Source organism: Talpa europaea (genome assembly GCF_964194135.1).
Source record: "Talpa europaea genome assembly, chromosome: 12".
Classification (NCBI taxonomy): domain Eukaryota; kingdom Metazoa; phylum Chordata; class Mammalia; order Eulipotyphla; family Talpidae; genus Talpa; species Talpa europaea.
This window is the reverse complement of record NC_140079.1, coordinates 46,998,804-47,022,470: the sequence shown is the minus strand read 5'-3', so window position 1 is coordinate 47,022,470 and position 23,667 is coordinate 46,998,804. Positions and strand designations below refer to the sequence as shown.

At 49.1% G+C, this 23,667-nt stretch overlaps 2 protein-coding genes across 2 annotated transcripts; both read left to right on the top strand.

Annotated features, from left to right (window-relative positions):
- Positions 1–3,167: 3,167 nt before the first annotated feature.
- On the top strand, positions 3,168–6,156 carry CCDC194 (coiled-coil domain containing 194; the record flags this gene model as incomplete). Its single annotated transcript, XM_084250342.1, has 4 exons — positions 3,168–3,494; positions 4,592–4,688; positions 5,315–5,447; positions 6,006–6,156. 4 exons carry the CDS (start codon positions 3,168–3,170, stop codon positions 6,154–6,156), a joined length of 708 nt encoding a protein of 235 aa, XP_084106468.1.
- Positions 6,157–14,340: 8,184 nt separating this feature from the next.
- PLVAP (plasmalemma vesicle associated protein) lies at positions 14,341–21,951 on the top strand (the record flags this gene model as incomplete). The annotated part of the gene is made up of 6 exons (XM_084250024.1): positions 14,341–14,709; positions 18,734–18,805; positions 18,852–18,948; positions 19,037–19,740; positions 21,673–21,730; positions 21,866–21,951. 6 exons carry the CDS (start codon positions 14,341–14,343, stop codon positions 21,949–21,951), a joined length of 1,386 nt encoding a protein of 461 aa, XP_084106150.1.
- Between the last annotated feature and the right edge of the window lie 1,716 nt (positions 21,952–23,667).

The window sequence follows — 23,667 nt, the reverse complement described above, 5'->3', positions numbered from 1 at the left end:
TTAAACACTGCACTATGAAGCAATCCTCAGCCTCTTCAGCATGAATTCGATCCTCAGGCGGCCAGGGAGCAACCCACACAGTGCGGCAGACCTCTCCTATCTCGCCCACTGCTCCCCTCAGCAGTGTACTTTAGTCCGTCTGCCTGTTCCCCACACTGTGTCCAGTGAATCCTCTCACCACCCACACCTCTGGCCTGTGCCCCAGCTCTTGTATGCATAGATAGATAAATCTTTAAAAAAAAAAAAAGTTGACACAAACTGGGAGCCCTTCTTCCTAGTCCTGATAGGGATTAGGAAGGGGGATTGGGTAAGACGCTATACAATGTGTAGGAAGAAATCTGCACACACACATTGTTTATGGCCTGTCTAGTCGGAGTTAATTTTCCAGCACAAAGGAAAAATTTTTTTTAAAAAATTAAAAAAAAAATCCAGACTCCACGCCTGGAGGAGCGCAGGGAGCCAGCGCTATCTGAGGACCAGCCTCAGCACACCAGGGCGCCCTTAAGGCCAGGTGTCCAGGAAAGGGATAAGGGGCTCCAGAGGCTGGACATGACAGGCTCCTGGCAGCAGGAAAGGCCTGCTTGCTGCTGAACAAATGTCTTTGTTCAATTCACTATAAAAAGTCAGCTGGAAATGAAATGTTAAGGTGGTTTCTTTAGGGTGTTAGCCCCCTCCCCACCCCCACCATCTTCCAGATTGCCCGTTGTCTGATTAAAGCACATTTTATTTTTATTTATTTTTTTACTTTAACTTTTATCATTTTTAAATTTTTTAGACAATATTTGCTCCCCCCCCCATTGAGTCCCCCTAGAATTTCCTTCCCCAAGGCACCCGTGCACCATCACCACAGTCCCCTGTGCTCCTCCCTCCTCCCCTCACCCCTCTCCCTCCTCTTCTCCTGCAGGATGTCTCTGGTTTATAATTGTCTGTTTTTGTTAAAGCACATTTTAAAGATTCAATTCCTGTCTTTACTTTATTAGCATTTGGTGGTGACAGATGGCCCAAGCACCAGTCTCCCGGTTACATTGTCCCAAACTTGTGGGCACTTGTCGAAAGTCAGGGCACTGCTGGTCTGGTCCTATGAAAAGGTTGTGCCTCAATAACTTCAGGGGAGAGGCCTCCCTGGTGGTGCAAGGGGTTAAGACGCAGCACTATGAAGGTGTCCTCAGCCACTGCAGCATGAGTTCGATCCCCAGCCAGGGAGCAACCCACATGGCGCAGCAGACCTCTCCTCTCTTGCCTGCTTCTCCCCTCAGCAGTGTATTTCAGCCAGTCTGCCTGGTCTGCTCCCCACTTTCTCTGGTGAATCCTCTCACCCCCTGCACCTCTTACATCCCAGCTTACATCCCAGCTCTTGTATGTATCAAAATAAATAAAATCTAAAAACAAAAACAAAAACAAAAAACATGTCCTGGATTTCTGCCAGTCCCAAAAAGACAACAGAGACTACTCAGCCCCAGTTTCACTTAGTGAAACCCTGAAACCTAACTCCCCTACTTGTGCAACAGCTACCCATTCGGGACCCCTCTCTGTTCAGAGCTTTCCTTTCCTTCTTATCTGACAATAAATTTCTTGCTTTTCTGCCTAAGTCCTGGTCCAACACTGAATTCTTTCCTCGTGGAGACAAGGACCAGGAACAGCGTCTTGGATTTCAGCTCCTGGACTCCAGGCGTAATTCCAGAGGACTGCTCCAGTTTCTGTCTTCATTCAAGGTTTTCACACATTTGGTATATGTGTAGTGAGGTCACAGTAAACATTTTAGATAGAGGGTCTGGTTTATATCTTCTGTATGATGTTACCTATCTCTCCTATCTCTTTGGAAAAACATTCTGGAAACTTGGGGATTTAGAAAGATTGTAAATTGTAAAATCACCATTCCTCTGAAGTTATTTTTTTAAAGATTTATTTATTTATGCATACAAGAGCTGGGATGCAGGCCAGAGGTGTGAAGGGTGAGAGGATTCACCAGAGACAGAATGGGGAGCAGAACAGGCAGATTGACTGAAATACACTGCTGAGGGGAGCAGCAGGCAAGACAGGAGAGGTCTGCTGTGTCATGGGGGTTGCTCCCTTGCCCGCCAGGGGATCGATCTAGAGATTAAACTTGTACTGCAGAGACTGAGAATTGCCACCAGGGAGGCCCCCAACTTTCTTTCTCCTTCATTCTCAGAGCAAGCTGAAGGCTGTTCCCGGGGTTCGAGTCTTCACTTTGATTCTTTAATGAACTCGTCTCAGTTGAGCAGGTTCACCCAGTCTGATGGGGGACACAGCTGAGAATCAAACACAGGAAATGTGAAATTACAGAAGAGGAGAGAAATCTGATTAAACGCCCATGTGAGTTAGTGGAGAAGAAGGAGGGCTCTAGGGGAGAAAGTTATACCAGTGTCAAGGAGGAAATGACACCAAAAGTGTGCCAAGAGCCTTTCAGGGGAAGTACAGAAAAGGATTAAGAAGTGGGGAGATGGGTGGAGGGTGCAATAGAGAGGGAGGAGAAGGAAGGGTAAGTAGGCAGGGGATATGGAAATGAAGGAGAGCCAGAAGGGAATGAAGGGGTGAAGGGGAAGAGCAGAGGATTTTGGATTCTGAGCCAGAATGAAAGTGAGGGCCGCTTAGAAACTGCCCAGGATCTGATTCATGTTGTAAGAACGCCCCCTGGTGGCCCAGTGGAGAACCAGTAGGAGATGGGTGGGGCCAGTACACCCTCCTGTCTGCCCGGTTCCCTCACAGCCTATCACGTAAAGCTCAGCAGCCTGGGTCAGGCTGACCTCAGTCAGGGATAGACTTCTGTCTCCCAGCCATGGTTTCCCCGTGAACAGAAAGGGACAACATACCTTGAGATCCTCACCAAGCACCCCACCACCAACACCCATGGAATGTGCTCATGGGATCCCCTCAAAGCCCTGAGGATCAGGAACTACTGCACCCCCATTTCACAGAGGAGGAAACTCATAGGACATCATGTGAGTCACAGAAGCAAAACTCGAACCCAGGACCCCTAGTCCTGTTCAGGGTTCTAGAAGCCTGGGCTGGCCCTTGGCAGCGTTCCCGCCCCTCCTAACAGTTTGGGAAGCCACGACCGCGTGGGGCGGGACCGTGGGTGTCCCTGGCGTCCCAAGGTGCCAATTAAATACTTGTGGCTGTCTGGGGCCAGAGCTGTGAACAGTGGCATGGCCGAGCAGGGGCTGGAGGAACCTGGGCGCGCATGGCGGCTCCTGGCCCTATGCGGGGCCGCCGTGTTCCTGGCAGCCGCAGCAGCTGGTGGAGCCCTACTGGCCTGGAATCTGGCTGCTTCGGTCTCCCGGGGGCCTCAGTGTCTGGAACCCAGGGTCAATGCCACCATGCCTCCCTGGGACCCAGCACCCGAGATTGAGGAACTGCAGCGCCGGTTGGCAGAGGCTATCCAACGAGAGGAGGCCCTGGCCAGGCAGCTGGACCAGGCCCAGGGTGTCCGTCAGGAGCTGGAAGTGACTTTGAGGGCCTGTGAGGGCCGCCAGGTAGGTGGGGGGTGAGGTGGGGGGGCGGGTGAATCCAGAATGTTGAGGAGAGAGGGCCAGTACACACATCCCCAGCATCCACCCCCCCACACACCTTTCTCCAATTCTTCCACTGAGAGAGGTGAGAATAGCACGACAATTCCTCCCAATCCTGTGTTGCCAGCTCACTCCTGAGTCTGTCTTCTGACCAAGAAGTCTCCACTGTCCTCTGCTATTTGTCACATAAATGGTGGTGGCTAGGGAAGCCCCAGACCCCTTAATCCTCCTGGGGAGGCCCTGTGCTAACTGTACCCACCCACTCAACCCCCCAGCCAGTGTTCAGAGTCCTATTTCTAGAGAGGGACATTTATATCCCCTGTAATTAGGCAGCTAAAGTTGGCCTCTTGGGGGAGGTACCTGCCAGGGCCTCCCTTTTCCTCTGGCCACCCCCCTCAAACCCTTTCTTAACTCTTCCCAGTTTTGGGCCTTGCAGAAGAACCATCCTCAAAGTCCCAACCATTCACATTTATTGAGTGACTGCTGTATACTGGGCCCAGCAGAATTAGGCAGCATGTGACTTTTAGAAATCAGAACAGCCCCCTACCCTCTTTCCTGTTTGCCTAGGCCTAGGAAGGCCTGGGGAAGGCCTGAAGCAGTGAAGGTTAAGAGCAGCCTGCCCAGAGTTCAAATTCTGACTCTGTCCCTTGCTGCCCCCAAGGAAGCCAGGCCAGTTGCTGTCTCAGATGATGACAAAGCATACTCCAGAAGCCCAGTCATGGTTCATCACTAAATTGGCTTGTGCTGGTTTGACATGCCAGTGAGCAAGTCTAACTGTAGGTGGAATTGAGGGCAGTGTGACGGGGAGCTAAATGTCGGCGCCCCAGTGCTATAGAGTGGTGGCTGGTCGACCTGGGCAGGGATCGCCTTACAGGCAGGTAGCTGTCACTGTTGGGTACCCCAGACTTCAGCGGCCACTTCTGTGTTTTACAACTACAGGACCCCAAAAGACATTCCAATAAAAGCTCAAGTAACACCAGTGTCTTTTCAGTATCCCCTGGAAAGGGCAAGGCCAATTCATTCTCCCTTCCCTCTCCCTTACCTTCTGGGCCACTCCACAGAGCCTGCTTGAGACCCAACTTGTGACGCTGAAGACTGAGATGGACGAGGCCAAGGAGCAGGGGACCCAAATGGGGGCTGTGAATGGTGCGCTGACAGGTGTGTTGGGGCGCAAGGGGTGGGCGTGGCTAGAAGTGGTGGGAGGAGTTTAGAAGATTCTGTGCTACCCAAGACGCACAGTTGTTGCAAAGGACAAGCAAACAAACGCGAAATACACGCATCATGCAAAGGTCATGCAGTCACAAGAAACGATATCAAAGCAGCGAAATATGCAAACAACTCGCAAAAGCAGTGCAATTTTTTTTTTTAAGATTTAGTTATTTTTACAAGAACTGGGGTACAGGCCAGAGATGCGGGGGGTGAGAGGACTCACCAGAGACAGAGTGGGGAACAGAACAGGCAGACTGAAATACACTGCTGAGGGGAGCAGCGCGCGAGTCAGGAGAGGCCTGCCGCGCCATGTGGGTTGCTCCCTGGTGGGCCGGGGATCGAACTGGTGCTGCAGAGGTTGCGGATTGCTTCATAGTGCGGTGCTTAACCCCTTGCGCCACCAGGGAGGCCCAGCAGTGCAAATTTTTGAAAAGCGATGCACACGACAAGCAAAGGTCATGCAAACAGCACACAACTTTAATGCAAATAAAGCAAAGCGCACAAATATTGCTAGTATGCACACCGTAAGCTCGGGCGCGGTGTGTCCAACCTGACCCTACTCCCTGCGCCCGCAGAAGCCCTGGCGCGCTGGGAGGCGGCTGCCACGGAGTCTGCGCGGCGGCTGGACGAGGCGCAGGGGCGAGCCAGCGCGGCCGAGGCCGAGAGCGGGGCCTGCGCAGCCCGGGAAGCCGCGCTGCGCGCGCGAGTGTGAGTGCAGGGTTGGCCGAGGGGGCGGGCCGGAGGGGGAGGGCGCGACCAATGGCTGCCCAGATTAAATTCTTTCCGCCGATTTCCACGTGGGGCGTGGTGGGGCTGGGGTTACGGGGGGAGGGTCCCCGGGAGGGGCGAGGGCGTGGGCAATGGGCGGGCCCTCGGAGATGGAACGGAGGGGAGGGTCGAAGTGAGAATCCCGGCATCGGAAGCAGAGACGGCGCGGGGATGGGGCTCTCCGGAGGCGGGAATTCGTAGGCACTTGGGAGGGAGGCTTGGGGTCGAGCGCCTGGAGGAGCCCCGGGGAGGGTGGGGGCGGGGCGGGGCAGAAGAGAAGGGTGTTCAGAAAAGGGAGTATCAAGGGAGGAGCCGGGGGTCTAGAGGCGGGGCGGCTGATGACGGTGCTGGACTCCCCGGGGACGGTCCCGGGAATGACAAGGATGGAATGGGGGATCCTAGGGTCTGGGGTTCCCGGGAAAGGTGGAAGAATGTTATCGGGGATGTTTCTGGAGACGGGGGTCCAGATGCTCACAGGCCCCTCCTGGTTCCCTGCAGTAACGCCCTGAAGGCAGAGATGGACTCCCTGCGCAGAGGGCAGCGCCCCCGGACACGCTCGGGGTCCCGGCCCCGGCCCAGCCCCCGCTCGCGCTCTCGCCCGGGAACCTCCGGGGCCTGCCGGCGGCCGGCACAAAGCACACGAGGGTGAATCAGTCCCCGTCAGGATGGGGCTCCAGGTCAGGAGGACCGACTCTGTGGGGGCAAGTGTAGAGATGCCCAGTTGACACCCACCAACGCTCAGCTGTAGACCAGGAACAGCCCTGAACGGAAACTGCAGGAAGGAGACTCGACCCCCTTTCTCTCCCGAGCCACACAATGCTGAGGTAATGAGGTAATGCTGAGCTGGGGGTTTAGTCCCTCTACGACAGTGTTGCCCTCACCCCACTGACACAAGGACTTAGGGTCCCGACTGACTCAGGATTGAACTGGAGGGAGACCCTTCTCTCACTGCCTCAGCTTAACTTGTCTGTAAAATGAACGATTTGAATTATGTTTAGAAAGTTGGTCTATCCAAAAACTGACAAGGAGGCACAATAGGAAAACTACACACCCCTCTCACTGGGAAGAGTGTAAAAAACTCCAAAATGGATTTTTAGCAAAGAGAACCAAGTAACACATTTTTAAAAACACCACAACAAAAGGGACATTCCTGACATGTAAGGATGGTTTAACATTTGGAGGCCTGTAAATAAAATTAACCATACTAATGGATCTAATGAGAAAAGTTATAAAAAGATCATCAAAATCAGGACCAAGATAAGGATGACCATTATTAAGAAAAAGTAATAGGGTACAACTATTAGAAAAAAGGAAGAAGTAGAAGTTGAATCATATGAAAGTACTGCTTACATAAGTCAAAAAACAGAAATATCAACAATTTCATGACCAATTCCATATTGTTTTTGTCTCTTAACTTTATATTTAACCTAACTTCAGGCTCACAGAAAAATTGGAAGATTAGTACAAAGAATTCCTGGATATCCTTCACCTAGATTCCACGAATGTTAATTTTTACCACGTTGTGCTCTTGCTCTCTCTCTCTCTGAAAAACTTGCAGAAATTATGTCCTTTTACCTACAAATACTTGAGTATGCATTTCCTAAATATAGGACATTTTCTCACATAATCACAGTATAAGTACAGACAGCTGGAAATCGACACATCAAATTTTACCATCGCACTAATCTACAGACCTTAATCACATTTTGTCAAGCATTCTAATAATGTCCTTTAATACAGAAGAATGCCCTGACTCACACACTGTGTTTATCAAATTCTCTCACCTCCTTTATTCTAGGCCATTCCTTAGTCTGACTTTGCCTTTCATGACACTGGCATTTTTTAAAAGTCAGGTCAGCCATTCTGTGGATTCTGAGACTGGCTTTGGGTGATAATTCCTTATGATGAATTTCAGGTTGATATTTTTGGCAGGAGTTTCTCAGAAGCAATTCAACCCAATTATATTATCTGCTGGTGAATTTTATACATAGAAAACCCAAGAGAATGAACTGAAACTTTCCTATATGTGACCCACTAGCTAGAAAACCCTTTGGAAGAAAATAAAGACCCATTTCGACTGTTTTTTTATGCAGGGAATAAACATTCCTTATAATGTGAGGCATTCTTATAAATTAATTTTTCAAACAAAAGTAGAAAAATGGGCAAAGAACATGGACAGTCAGTTAAATGAAACATTAACAAAAAAAAGTGTCCAACCTCACTCCTGCAATTGAAATGCAAATTGAAACAATGTGGTTCCACTTTCTATCCACTAGCTTGGCAAAGAAACAAGCTACAGCAAATTAAAAGTTTACAAATACACAGTGTTGGCCTTGCTGTAGGGAAACTAGCAATTCTCACCCCATGCTGGTTAAGACCGCTTGTTGGTACAATCACTTGGCAGAGCAATGTTCTAGAATCTCTCAAAATAAAAAGTACACATAACCTTTGACCCATCAATTCCCTCTCTGGGAATATTTCTAGAACCATATTTACACATGTATACAAAATGATGGGTTAAATGCAATGCAGTTTTGTGGGTTGGATGCTGGAACAGAAAAACACTTAATGGAGAAATCAAAATCTAAAATATACTAGGTTTAATGTACTCAGTTAATTTGTTAGTTTTGACTAATATATTATGGTATCTAAGATGTTAACATTGGATGAAACCGGTTGAGGGTAATTCAGGAATTCTGCATATCTGCAACTTTTCTGTAAATCTGAAATTATTCCCCCTAAAAGTTACTTTTTAAAAGAAGACAAAGGGTGAGGGTGGGGGAGAGAATGACACATTCTTGGTATTATCAAAAATTGGGAACAACTTCAATGCCCACCTTTTGGGGATTTTAAAATGGGTATCCATCCATCCACACAGCAGAATACTATACAACTGTTGAAGCATATCATATCAATATGTATTTGTGTAAAAAGCAAGCGTGATAATTTGTGTACATTTTCTAAAATGTGGGACTGAGGCGGGGGGTCTTTTATCCAAATCTCTCTGAGGTAACACTGGTCACAGTTATGCCCTCTGGAATGGGAATCAGGACACTGCGCTTGCTGGGGGGAGACAGTCTCATGTTTCTCGGTTTGCATTTTTGTAAAGCTTGCATTTTAAGAATTGCACATGTATTACTTTTTAAACAATTAAAGTTTGTTTGAAAAACTCCCAAGATGCTGGTATGGGGCGGGGGAGGCGGGGAGAGGTAGTGGGAGCCCTTGGAATTCTGACACTCCCCCCCCAGCCTGTCTTGTGAAATTATCTTGTCCACCTTGGAAACGCCTTATCTTGTCCGCGCCTTCACCTGGGAGGAGGGCAACCGGGAGGAAGAACTGGAGCCTCGCACATACACACTCCAGGAGGAAGTGAGGCTGGGAACTAGTGTCTAGTCGCTATGTACCGCTACCGCCACCAGGGGTCGCCCCAGTATCGGACCTGATTACTGCCTGCTGAGGGACCGAGATCGTGAGGGTAGTAGACCTGAGACCCCCAAAGCGGGCATAAATCCAGAAGCGAACATGAAACACCTTCCCTCTTGGAGTCAGCTGGGGATGGAGAATCAGAGACTGTCCTCGCCTTGTCTAGAACCCCAGGAACGTAAGACCACCCCCTACACTGTGGAGCTGTGGAGTCAAGGGCTGATCCATCTTCAGGGCTGGGCTCAGGGTTGTAAATGGGACTAAAATATTATCATTATTATTAATTTATTCTGCTTGCTCCATCCTGACCTCACCAGATCCCTTCAAGTCAACTCCCTTGGGGAAGCCATAGCAGGTGTGTGAGCAGGAAGGGCACCATCAGAGACAGTTGGGAAGATAGGAAAAGCAGAGCCGGTGTCAGAGACAGCTGAGGAGAGAGGGAGGGCAGAGGCTGAGGGCTCTGAATCCTGGAGGAGACCACAGGACAGGAAGTAGATAAGGATTGGGGATGACAAGGGCGATAGTCCCCTGGCTGAGACAAAGAAGAACAAACAGGCCTCCCAGTGGCGCAAGGGGTTAAGTCTCAGCACTATGAAGCTATCCGCAGCCACTGCAGCACAAGTTTGATCCCTGGCCAGGGAGCTACCCACATGGCGCAGCAGACCTCTCCTGTCTTGCCCGCTGCTCCCCTCAGCAGTGTATTTCAGTGAATCTATCTGCTCTGATTCCCCACTCTGTCTCTGGTGAATTCTCTCACCCCCCCCCACCCCACACCCATGGCCTGCACCCTAACTCTAGTATGCATGAATAAATAAATCTTTTTTAAAATCTTTTTTAAAAAACTGGAACAAACAGCAATGCTAAGAGAGATCCCCCCCTGCCTTCCAAGCCCCTGACTTGCCCTTGCTCTGTCTGTCTCCCTTTCTCCACTTTGTCTAAATACCACGCAAAATCTGTCTGTCTCTCATCAGGGGGGAAAAATAATAACAATACAAAACACAACACAACAAAACAAAAACAAACAGACAATTATAAACCAGAGACATCCTGCAGGGGAGGAGAGAGGGGTCAGAGGAAGGGAGGGAGGAGCACAAGGGACTGTGGTGATGGTGCATAGGTGAATTGGTGGAGGAAATTTTATGGGGACTACACCTGAGGGGGGGGGCGGGGAGCAAACATTGTTTAAAAATGAACGATGTAAAATATAAATTAATTAATTTATTATTATTATTTTTTTAAAGATTTATTTATTTATGCATATAAGAACTGGGGTACAGGCCAGATGTGCGGGGGGTGAGAGGATTCACCAGAGACAGAGTGGGGAGCAGAACAGGCAGACAGACTGAAATACACTGCTGAGGGGAGCAGCGGGCGAGACAGAAGAGGTCTGCTTCACCATGTGGGTTGCTCCCTGGCCTGCTGGGGGGTTGAACTCGTGCTGCAGAGGTGCAGATTGCTTCACAGTGTGGTGCTTAGCCCCTTGCACTACCAGGGAGCTCCAAATTAATTAATAAAAAAAAGTCTTTCTGTCTCTGAATCTCTTTATCTCTGTGTCTCCACCCCTGTACCTACCACATGTTCCTAGATACCGGCCCTGGCCTGGACACAGCTGTGGCTGGAGGGCACTTGGGACAGACAGCTCCTCAGTCCCATGTAAGAAAGTAGATCACCCCTTTTCACCTGGGAACACAGAGGCCCAACCAATGAGGACAGGCTGTTCTTCTTCAAAGGGGTCACTGCCTTCTCTGTCACCTGCAAGCAAAAAATGTAATTTCACCTGAATATAACCAAAACCAACTCATTGGCATAAAAGCAAAGCATTTTCTGAACTTCACTGATTTTTTCTTGACTACAAATACCACTTCCTCAAGACCTTCCTGGAGTTCTGTGAGAATTTTTGAAAATCTTGCATCTTGCAAGAAACTTCAGTGTCAGTTTTCAGGGTGTGACACAGAGTTGACTTCCTCATGACAGTTCACCCTTTTGTGTCCAAACAAATAAAACAAAATTGTTTTGGGTTTTTTAGCCCATAATTATTTTTAATTTAGAAAAAAAAAAACGGAGTGTAAAGCGAAAGCCTCATTTTGTGATGACCCTGGAGGGAATTCAGAGATTCATGCCCAAAACTTCCTGTGAATGTGACAAATTGTTTTCAGGAAAAAAACACTCACATTGGGGCCATTGCTCATCCAAGGGCCGGTTGCCCACCTCCTCCCACTGGAATTTTCTGTCCAGGGACACATGCAGCTTATATTCAGAAAGTGTTGTTAGACATTGCTGGCAGGGGTGTCAAGGAAAAGAACTTCTTTGAAGTACAAGTTAGTTACAGCTGTCAAAATGTCAAATGTAACTGCTTTGGAATCCAGATTTCACTTGTGAGGGTTTGATATTAACTCTTATTTTATTCATTAAAACAAAAAATTATAAATAGTCTAAATGTCCACTGATAGTTATTATGGTAACGTATGTGATGAAAACCTTAACAGTAGGCACAAGCAATCAACAGATCTGGAAGACATACTATTGAGCAAAAAGAAGTTTCATCATGATCTTTCCATTTAAAAAGATCTATTTTTTTATCTTTTCTTAAAGATTTATTTATTTTTAAGATTGATTTATTTATTTATACAAGCACTGGGTACAGTCAGAAGCGCGGGAGGGTGAGAGAATTCACCAGAGCCAGAGCGGGGAGCAGAACAGGCAGAAGGACCGAAGTACACTGCTGAGGGGAGCAGCAGGCAGCAGGAGAGGTCTGCGCACCATGTGGGACCCTCCTCTGGTGGCCGGGGAGCAGCCAGGGATCAAGCCGGCACTGCAGAGGCTGCTAGCATCTTGCCAACTCAGCGTTCAACCGCTGCGCCACAGGGGAGGCCCAAGTTTTATTTATTTATATAAGCACTGGGGTACAGGCCAGAGGCACAGGAGGGCAAGAGAATTCGCCAGAGACAGAGCAGGGAGCAGAACAGGCAGAATGACCAAAACATACTGCTGAGGGGAGCAGCAGGCAAGACAGGAGAGGTCTGCCCTGCCATGTGGGAATCTCCCTGGCCAGCCGGGAATTGAACCCATGCTGCAGAGACTGCGACAGCTTCACAGTGCTGCACTCAACCTCTTGTGCCACCCGGGAGGCCCGATCTAATATTTTAAAGGTTTATTTTATTTATGCATAAAAGAGCTGGGGTACAGGCCAGAGGTGCGGGGGCGGGGTGGGTGAGAGGATTCACCATAGACAGAGGGGGAGCAGACCCTGTGGATCTACTGAAATACACTGCTGAGGGGAGCAGCAGGCAAGACAGGAGAGGTCTGCCACGCCATGTGGATAGCTCCCTGACCGGGGATCCAACTCCTGCTGCAGTGGCTGCTGAAAGCATCATAGTGCTGAGACTCAACCCCTTGTACCACCAGGGAGGCCCCCTGAAAATATCTAATTATTAAAACAAGTTAGTTGAAAAAGAAACATTTACAAATCAAAGATGTGAGATCAGGGCCTCCCTGGTGGCCTAGGGATTGAGTCTCAGTGCTATCCGCAGCCAGGGATCTAACCCACTGGGCACACACAGCACAGCAGACCTCTTTTGTCTCACCCATTGTTCCCCTCAGCAGTGTATTTCGGTAGATCTGCCTGTTCTGCTCCCTGCCCTGTCTCTGATGGGTCCTCTCACCCCTCACATCTCTGGCCTGCACCCCAGTTCTTCTATGCAAAATTAAATTTTAAAAAAATGTGAGATTATATTGCCAAAAAGAAGCAACAGTATTTTGCAATTTGATACAATGACATTAGTGTGTATATTTGAAATTCTAGTTCTTACACTGGAACAGTTGCTCAAAATTGTAGCACATCTGCACCATTAGGTGAAGGGTGGCTTTTTACTTTTCTGGGAATTTATGGTTGTTTTCTTTTTCCTTGATGATAGTGTTGATGTATACATATATGCAACATCATTAGTATATCATTACAAATAGCCTGGATCTTAAATACACACCACCAATGTCACACTCCTTATTGGTCCAAATATTTTCCCCATTCCTGAGCATGGACTCTTGTCACCCAGGTTCTACCCCGTCACGCTCCCTCCCCTCAGTGCTCCCACAGACCTGGGTTATCATAACAGTGCCTCAGTTCCTCAGCCTAGCATCAAAAACTACACATGATCCAGCCCCTCTCACCTTAAAAAATGCCACTATTTATTAAGGCTGAGTGTATGTCAAGCATGCTGACAAAGAGAAGTCGCTTATCCCAGGTCACACAGTCAGGTCTCAACTCGAGAGACCTAAATTGAAACTACATATACACTCTACCTTTGTGACCCCCAATAACGGAGGTGGAAGATGGACAATGTCCCTCTCCTACTCCCCGTTTTTGGGGGTGGGGGGCCTCTGGGTAGGCCTGGTCAACCTAGAGAAATAACTGGTTGGGCATTACTTGCAGACCCCAACTGTCTTCCCTTCGCCAGCCTGGGAAGGGTCCGGAATCAGGAATTACCGGGTGGTTGCAAAGGCCAAAAGTCAGACAGGGGTTTCCTGCCCACCCCTGGGAACTTCCTCCTTCCCAACCCAACTTCTGCCTCCTAGATGCATCCTACTCTAGAGGACCCCTGCAGGCCCGCGCCTGTGTGCCACCCACCCTGCGCATCTGCTTTCCACCTCATGGAAAGCCCAGGTAATGCTGCCAGCTGAAACCAATAGTAATAACTACAGCAAATCCTTTCTCACCACCCTGTGACCCAGGCATCCTCCCACAGAGGGGGAAACCAAGGCACAAACAAAAGAAGCCCCTCCCCTGGGCTCACTCAGGCCCGGCTTCTTTCCACAGCCCGGCACCCAGGTTCGCTGCACGCACTGCTGCCCGAGCACTTAAGTGCCCACAGGAATGGGCTATTGGGCAGAACCTGATCTCCACTGCCCAGGGATCTGCCCGCTCCGTGTGTGCCAATTACGAAGCACCTACTACATGCCTGTGCCTGGGCTGCGCGCTCAGCATGATTTAGCGCAATTAAGCGGCTCTGCCTGGAGGTGGAATCGCCAGGCCCTCAAGGAGCTAAGGTCAGCCCTGTGGACATGAACACCGGAGGCAGTCCCTTTTTACCCCTGTGACTCAGTTTCCTCCCTGCCCCCCCTCCCCCCAAAGATCAGGCTGATGAAAGGAGAGAATAGGCAGCAATGCAGCGAGCGCCCCTCCCAGTGTTAATCAGCCCCGCTGCCTGGGCCCCCACCCTTCACGGGATTGTTGTGATAACCCGCAGCCCCCTGCTTCCTCCTGGCCAGGAAGGAGCCAGGCAGAGGAAGTATTAAGAGGAGTAATATAAACACTCCCCACCTCGGCAGGGTCCAGAAGGGGCAGCCGCTGCCGCGCAGAACAGGCCAAGCCACTGAGCAGAGCGGTGCACAGGGCGGGCAGCCCCACTCAGCGATGGGCCTGGCCGTGGAACACGGAGGGCCCTACACGCGGGCAGGGAGCAGCTCCCGGGGCTGCTGGTACTACCTGCGCTACTTTTTCCTTTTCGTCTCACTCATCCAGTTCCTCATCATCGTGGGCCTCGTTCTCTTCATGGTCTACGGCAACCCGCACGAGAACACCGAGTCCAACCTGCAGGCCACCGAGCAACGCGCGCAGACCCTGTACACCCAGGTGGTGGGGCTCACAGCCACCCGGGCCAACCTTTCCAAGGTGCTCAACCTCACCGCCAAATCTAAGGAGTCCATCCAGCAGCAGCTGCTGAGCACCCGCCGAGACCTGGACGCAATCAACGCCAGCTTCCGCCAGTGTAACAATGAACGGGTAAGGTTGCAGGTAAATCTATGGGTGGGACTTGGGCACCCTGGCCCCTAGGGCAAGTCACATCATCCCTCTAAACTTTGCCCATGAGATGGGGACAGGCACAGGCTCTACTTTCATCTGAGGCGCCTGTGTAGATAAACAATACAGATTTTGTTAGTGTGAGTATATCCCATGCAAAATTTGGTATATACTTATACTAAATCTTTTTTTGTTCATTCTCTCTCTGGAATTCAGGTATAACTGGGCATCCTGTCCATAACTGGGCCCCTGATTTAATATGCCAAAGCACTTTGCATGTGCAATGCACAGTAGCTACAAATAAGTTGGCTAAAGAAAAACTCAAAGCATTTGCTTCTTACTCAGTAAAATGGGTAATGAACAGCTCATATTTGCTTCATGCTGGGTATCTACTACTTTAGAAAAACCATGTCACTGGACCCCAGGATACAGAGAAAAGCTTAGGGAACAATGGAGGCCTGAGACAAGTTCCCTTTCCTGCCGGGCTGGAATAGGGGACCCTAGGGGGTTTCCTGGAGTCTGTTGCCCCCTCTAACTTCTCACTCATGCCAAGCTCATTGGACTCAATAATCACCCATGATATTCATATTCTCTCTCTCTCTCATACAAGAACACACACACACACACCCTCTGGGGAAGTTCTGCAGCCCCAAGACACCAAGTAGAGGCTGCACCTGGCTGAGAGATTGGGGGGTGGGGAGTGCCTCAGTTTCTCCTGGCTCATTGAGGTGGGGGGCTTTGGAAGGAAGCGGCTCTGCTGGGGCCCCGGAACACCCAGTGCTCCCCAGCCAGCAGGAAGGATGTATACTCCTCTCAGACTTGCCTAAGGAAAGGTGATTCTCTCCCTCTCAAACCCCTGAGGGAAGGTGGGTTCCCTTGGACCTCCAAAATGGATGAGTTGCTTCCCCTCAATTCCTCAATGAAGGATAGGTCCTCCTCAGACTCCCAAAGTGGGGTGAGTTCCTCCTCAAATCCCAATGAAGGATGGATCACTCTGGGGCCTCCCAGAATGTAGTACATTCCCTCAAACTCCAAGAATGGGGTAAATTCCCCCATCAAGCCTTCAAGGATGGACAGATCACCCTCAGATTCCTAAAATGGGATGACCCCCCCCCCAAGACCCCAGGATGGACTATGTACCCCCTTAGACAACTCCAAAACAGAACTTACCCTCTCAGCCCCTCAGTGGACTATATCCTCCCCTCAAACTCCAGAACAGTGTTGTGTTCCTCTACAGATGCCCCTCAGGCCCGGCAGGCCCTCTCAGATTTCTCATTCCCAGGGATCAGCCCATTCTGCTCTTCTAGAATGTGTGTGCCCGTTGGATCCAGGAGCCCTTAGGAATTCCAGGATCACAAAGTTTTAGATGCTCACAGTCTTCCCAGCACCCTGGACTCCTCCATCACAGAATATCTGAAATCTAAGAATCTGGAACATTATAACTTCAAATTTTGAAAAATTATACTTTTTCTTTTCAGGGTTTTCTCTAGGGGTTCTGGGGTTCCTTGGGTTCCAGGCTGTACTCCCTCCATCCTGGGAAGGGGCACCGATGCTGGGAAGCAGCCCCCACCCCAATCTGGCAAGCTCCATGTCTGATGGTAGTGGGTTTGAATCTTAAGTCTTTCTCCCATCAAGGCTAAGAAACATTTCTTTTCTTAAATTCTCTGCAAATACAAAACTGCACTTCTGGCCCTGGACCTGGAAGTGAAAGGAGAGTTTAATGCAGTGATTTTTTTTTTTTTTGACTCTGCCCCACCCAGCCTGTGTCAAGGCACAGGGACCTGGGCCCGAGGTGTGACCGAGCATCCTGGGGTTCCCATTTCATCACCTTCCCCAGCTGGAAGAAAACCTCCTTCTCACTTCATGTTTCAAATCAATTCTCCTTGCTTATACCTGCAGATCTTCCCTTTCTGTGACTAAGGCTTGAGAAAATGGAAGTCACTAGAACTTTCAGAGCTATTTCTGTCATTCCCTTCCCCCAGGACATTATTGGAGGGTCAACTCCAAAGAAGTAGGATGAGGATAGCAGAAAGACAAATCCTTCGTGCTCTTCTTTGGTTGTTATATTTTGGTAGGGGGTTCTGTTCCAAAGTTTAGAAGGTACAGGCTTTGCTATACACTTTCTTATAAAATAGCTTTATTTACATAATTTTACTGTATTCACAATGTTGCGCAACCAGCCCTCCATCTAGTTCCAGAACATACCATGACCCCAAAAGGAAACCACATCCCCATGAGCGGTCACGCACCCCTCCCGTGGTCCCTGACTCCTGCTCATCTGCCTTCTGTCTGTAGATCTGTCTGATCTGGACTTTTCTATCAATGGATCAGATACCATGTGACCTTTTGCCTCTGATCTGGCCCTCAGCATCTCATTTTTAGGCTCATCCATGTTGTAGCATGTGCCAGGGCTTCACACCTTTCTATGGCTGAGTAATGAGAGAATGGATAGAGTTAATCCATCATTTCTTGGTGAATGGTTTAGTTGTTTCCACCTTTTGGTGAGTGTGAGTAGTGCTGCCTTGAGCATTTGTGAGCAATTTTTTGTATGGACACATATGTCCCTTCCTCTTGGGTATGCAATGTTTAACATTGTGAGGAATAGCCAGCTGTTTTCTACAACTGTTTCCTTTCTGCATGCCCACCTGTGCTGTCAGAGAATTCCCATTTCTACACTTTCTCACTAGCACTTGTTCCTGCCCTTTATTGGTTTTATTATTTTTAAGATTTATTTATGCATACAAGAACTGGGGTACAGGCCAGAGGTGTGGGGGTTGAGAGGATTCACCAGAGACAGAGCGAGGAACAAAACAGGCAGAGAGACTGAAATACACTGCTGAGGGGAGCAGTGTATTTTCAGTCCACAATGACTAACAATGGTGAAGGTCTTTTCACACACTTTTCACACATCTATTTTTCCTTTTGCCAAATCCAAGATCATGCAGAGTGAACACCTACGTTTTCCTCTAAGAAGTTTCATAGCTTTTGTTCTTTAGGATTTTGGTTCATTTTTAGTAATTTTTATATATGATGCAAGGTAGGAGCCCAGCATCATTCCTTGGCCTGTGGCATTTCAGTTATTCCAGAACCTTTATTGAATACTTTTCTTTTCCTTTTTTTTTTTAAAGATTTATTTATTTATGCATACAAGAGCTGGGGTACAGGGTAGAGATGTGGGGGTGGGGAGTGAGAGGATTCACCAGAGACAGAGTGGGGAACAGAACAGGCAGATTGACTGAAATACACTGCTGAGGGGAGCAGCGGGCAAGACAGGAGAGGTCTGCTGCACCATGTGGGTAGCTCCCTGGCCGGGGATCGAACTCAAGCTGCAGTGGCTGCAGACAGCATCATTGGTTGTGTCTTAACCCCTTGCACCACCAGTATTTATTGAATACTCTTCTTTCCCCATGGCACGACCATGGCACCTGTATTAGTTTTCTAGGGTTACCTTAACAAAGTACCACACACTGGATGGATGTTCAAACAATAAAAATTTATTTTTGCACATGCACAAGATCAAGGTGTCAGGAGGGCTGGTTCCTGTGAAGGAAGAAGGTGTTCCAGCTTCTCTCCTTGGCTTCTAGACCACTGTCTTCTTCCTTGAATCCATGTTCAAATTTCCCCTTAATAATGAAAAACTAAAAATAAGTGTCCTCCAATAAGTACACCAATCCTATTGGATCAGGATCTACCCTAATGACCTCATCTTAACTTAATCATTTCTGTAAAGACCCTGTCTCCAAATATGTCTCCAAGTACATTCTCTGGTGCTGGGGGTAAGGACATACAGATTTGGGGGGGGTGGGCTGGGGGTATATCATTCAGCCCATGACAGCATCCTTGTCAAAAATCAGTTGACTGTGACTGTGAGCTAACGTTTCAAGGTTTCCCCAAGTTCCAGCATGTGTCAGTGCACAGTTCCTTTTTTATGCCAAACAGTATTCAGTTGCAACTTTTGAAGGTCAGACCAACATCCCCCCTAAGGAGCCACGCCCTCTTGAACCAGGCCAACACAGGTTACCTGGGTGCGAGATCTGGGGCCCCAGCCCTGAAGCCCTGGGCCGCCCTGGGGACTCGGGTGAGGGGCCACCCACTGAGCTCTCTCTGGTGTCCCACCTGGGCAGATGATACACAACAGCAAACTGCCGTTCATAGCTGCCATCATCTCAAGTGAGGAGCAATGCCTCAAGCAATGCAAGGAAAATAACAAGACGCATGTTGGTGAGTGGGCTTCACAACCGAGAGTGGGCTGGCAGATTTCCCTGTCCCGTGTCTTGGCAGCCCCCAAACTTTGTGTTTGTATCCCTAGCCGTGGTCCTGTCACTGAACCAGAAGATCAAGGATGTAGAGGGGGAGATGGCAAAGGAGAAGGTGACATGTGCCAAGGATAAGGAGACCCTGGCACTGGGCAAGCGACTGGCAGAGGAGCAGACTACTCAGTGTGCCAAGAACCGGGAACAGGTGCAGCAAGAACTACGGCTGGCAGAGGGAGAGCGGCAGAAGGTGTTCAGCTTGTGCCTCCGGTTTGACAAGGGCAAGTTTGAGGAGGCGCTGCTTAAAGTCTGGCAGGACTCCATCATCTCACGCAACCTCGACGCCATGAGCTACAGCCTTTACTCCTCAGAACTGAGTTCCACCCGGAGGATCTGCGAGCTCCTGCCCACCCTCATGAGTGCCAAGGCGGAGGAGCTGGCACGGAGCCTGCGGGCTGACATCGAACATGTGACACGTGAGAACTCAGACCTCCAGCGCCAGAAGCTGGAGACTGAGCAGCGTCTGCAGGCCAGCGAGGAGGCCAAGCAGAAGATGGAGAAGGAGGCCCAGGCCCGGGAGACCAAGCTCCATGCAGAATGTGCTAGGCAGACCCAGCTCGCGCTGGAGGAAAAGGCGACACTGAGGAAGGAGCGAGACAACCTGGCCAAGGAACTGGAGGAGAAGAAGAAGGAAGCCGAGCAGCTCAAGATACAGCTGGCGTCCAAGGACTTGGCCCTGGACACCTGCTTAAGGGCCAAGGTGGGTGTGTGGGCCCAGATTCAGGTAGCCTTGGGGTTGGGTCTGGAAGTCAAATTTGTGGGGCTGTTGAATTTGGGTTTGAACCTGGGTTTGAGATCATCTTACTGGTCTAGATGAAGTTAGTTGGGACTCCCTTAAGAGTCTCAGTGATGTGAGGATTGGGGCAGAGCCTGGAATGGGGATCAACACTGGGAAAGCTTTTAGGGTTCAGTTTAAGGTAGGGTGACTCTGTGGTTCAGGGTTGAGTGAAGAGCAGGTCTAGAATTTTGACTGCTTTGGAATTGGGTTGAGCTTCGGCATTGAAAGTGAATTTAGAATCAAGGCTGGCATCACTGGTAGTGGCTGTAGAGTCCAGAGTTGGGTTTAGGATCGTGTTTATGTATGAATATGGGATTTAATTGTCATGAGGATTAGGATGGAATTGGGAATTGGGAATGACCTTGAGAAAGGGGTAAGGATCGGGGTTGAGATTAGGGTGGCCGGTGAATATAAAAATTGATTTAGGTTAGGATTAGGGATTCACTGGGGGGTTTGTTTCAAGGTTGGAATGTAGGATTGAGTTGAAGGTTGTGGGGAAATAGGTTAGGGTTGAGAGGGGCACTGGGATTATGATGAGCGTTGAAGCAGGTCTAGAGGAAGGTTTGTTGTGGATGTAGAACTCCTGTTTAGAATGAGGTCAAGGCGAGTTCCTAGTGACGTCTATGTCTGCAATTGATCTGGGTTAAGGACTGGATTCTAGCTAAGATTTTACTAACCTTAGTATTGGGGTTGAGTTTTGGGTTTCAAGGAAAGGTAAAAAGTTGGGTGAGGGGTCACTTGCAGGGTGGCTGTTGGATCTAGGGCTGGTGAGACGTGAATCTGGGATTTCAGTGCCTTTGGAATTGAGTTGAGTTGAGGCACTAAAGCTGGAATTGAGGCACAGTTAGGTGTAAGTGGCTGGTGGCTTTAGAGATGATTAGAAGTTTGGTGCCAAGAGTAGGTTTAGGATTTCATGTGCATTAATACTGGACTTGGCATTGACCATGGATTAGCTGTTGAGATTGGGTTGGGTTTAGGGTGGCTGTTGGGGGTTGAATAGGGCTGGTGCTAGATCTATTTGAGGTAAAATGATTAGGTGACCCTGGCTTAGGGTTGGGATACATTGGGTTGGGGTAAAGAGAGTCAGGGTTGGATGCAGAGTAGAAGATATGTGGATGCTGATCCTCAGTGGACTGGGACATTCTGTTTCAGGCAGAGGTTGTGGTCTAAGGCTGCACTGAAATTGAGTGTGGCGTTAGGAAGGTGTTTTTGGGTGGCCATGGCAGACCCCAGGGCTGATGATGGGGGAATAGGGTTGGGGGTTGGATTGTTCATAATGGCCAGATCTAGGGGATGGCTTAGGGGCAGAGTTAGATCTAAAGTTACAATCAGATCAGATTTGTCATTAGGACTGGACTTGAGTCTAAGAAAGTTTCCATTTTCATATTGGGATCAGATTTTAAGTGACCAGGTTATGAACTGGTTTTGGATTTCGAGTTTGGAAGGACTGGCTCGGTTTATTCACGGGATAGCATTGAGGCTTGAGATACATTAGGTTTACAGAGCAGGTTTGCTTTAGTCTAGAGGGAACTGGGCAGGTGCATGGACTCAGCTGCAGTCATGGATTGAGGTCAGGGTGGTGCTAAGACTGTGGGACCAGCCATTCCTGCAGGATGGGCTCTCTGGGGGCTGCCAAGGGAAGTCAGTCCCTAGAGTCACCAGTCATTTGAGGGAGATTGGGTGTAGGGATTGTACATCCTTTATCACATGTCCCTCTCCATGGTATCTGTCTGTTTTTACACCCTGGAAGGACCTCAGACCCAGGTATCTAAGGATGTGGAAGAGCTGGAGCTTCCCTGGACTTATCCAGAAACTCTGGTAGCTACTAACCTCTCTCTATCCTTCTTCCCACAGTCCCAGCTGATATCCCTGCCAAGGCCTGTGGTCCCAGCCCCCAACCCCCCACCCATTGGTGAGTGATGGAGGGTAGAATAGGGATGGTGACTCCTTTCTACCTTGTATGCCAGGCTGCCAGATGCAGCTGTAGCCCAGGAGTGGGGGCTCCTGTTGCAGTAGGTCACACTCTACCTCTTCCTTTCTCTTTCAGACCGTGCTGAACTAGAGGAATTCAAGAAGATGATCTTGGAATCCCAAAGGCTCCCTTCAGGCAATGCCATATCCCCACCCAGGTAAGGCGCTGGCAGGATGAGACAGTTCAGTCTCAGGGCTTTGGATGAGGCTGGGAACAGGACCAGAGCAGAGGGAAGCTCATCCCGTACTTGTTGCTTCCTTATGAGTGCCTGCTTTCTTTTTTTTTTTTTAAGGTTATTTTTTATTTATTTATGCATTCAAGAGCTGGGGTACAGGCCAGAGGTATGGGGGGTGAAAGTATTCACCAGAGACAGTGGGGAACAGAACAGGCAGACTGACTGAAATACACTGCTGAGGGGAGCAGCGGGCGAGACAGGAGAGGTCTGCTGCGCCATGTGGGTAGCTGCCGCGGACCAGCACAGCAGTAGACAATGAGGCCCTCTCAGGGTTGAGAGAAGCATGCAGGGTGGTCAGGGAGTCAGCGAAAGAAATGACAAACAGACGCACTTCAAGAGAGAGTGTAAATCTGAGTGTAATTTTCTTTGAGTTGGTGACCAGTATATATATGTTTTTCTAAAGGCATAGGAATGGCGAACATCAGTGAAGAAATCAGCTTGCTTATAGGTTTAGCTTATCATTGACAGGGCAGTGATTTACATCTGGACCCAGGCGCATTCCTAAGTAGTTAGGCTATTAATTTTTCTTTTTGTTTTATGTGATTACTTTTTTGTTTTAACTACTCACTACCACTAAATTACTATTAATTAGCATGGGTGAGTTTTACTTTTCACAATGTAATATTTTTATCATTAAAATTAATACTAACAAGGCTAAGCATACAACAGAGAAATTATTAAGCTAACAGTTCTATTAATACACAGAGTTTAGTAACGTTTCATTTGAATTAGCCTAGTTATTAGATTTCGTATGTTCTTTTTTAATCAGCAACCAATGACCTTTTTAGACAGAGAAAGAGAAAAGATTTTAGAAAGGGAAAAGATTTTAGAGAGACAGTTGTAGTAGAATAAAGTTTGTGGGTCTTGAGAAGGTGAGATAAGGTTCCTTGCGGTCAGCATTCCTGTAGTGGCTCCTTGGGGTCGTTATCTTTCAACAGGCTTCTGTCTTATCTATGTCTTCAGGGGGTTTTGCTGTTCTCCCCCTGCTTCAGGGAGTTTTGCTGTTCTCCCCCTGCGCCCTGGTTCCTTGCCCAGCCGGACCTAGGGACTGTGGCGAAAGCCATTAGCCCTAAAGGTCACTGCAGGGGGAGGTGCAGCAGGTAGCTCCCTGGCTGGCCAGGGGATTGAACTCGTGCTGCAGAGGTGCAGATTGCTTCACAGTGCTGTGCTTAACCCCTTGCACCACCAGGGAAGCCCAAGCACCTGCTTTCTACCAGGCTCTATGCCAGCCCCCAGAGGATACAGCAGTGACACAGACACATCTCTCGCCCCATTCAGGGGCGGGAAAGACAGTGAAGAAGCCATAAGAAAGGTGATGAAAGTCTGTAATAATTAGATGCCCACCATGAGCCCAGCACAGTTCTGAGCACTCTGCACAGTTAACTCATTCAATCCTCACAACCCTCATCAGTGAGTGAGTGAGTGACCTGTTGTGATCCCCACTTTCTGGATGAGGAAAATTAGGCACAGAGAGGGTGTGCCTTGTGCCCCAGCTAACAGAACAGGGAGAGGCAGAGCTGGGACATGAAACCAGATGACTGACCTCCAGACAGGCAAGGGGATGCCCCTGTGAGGAGGAGACACTGAGCTGGAAAATGAGCAGGAGCATGCCTGGCAGAGAGCAGGGGTAACCATGGGCAGG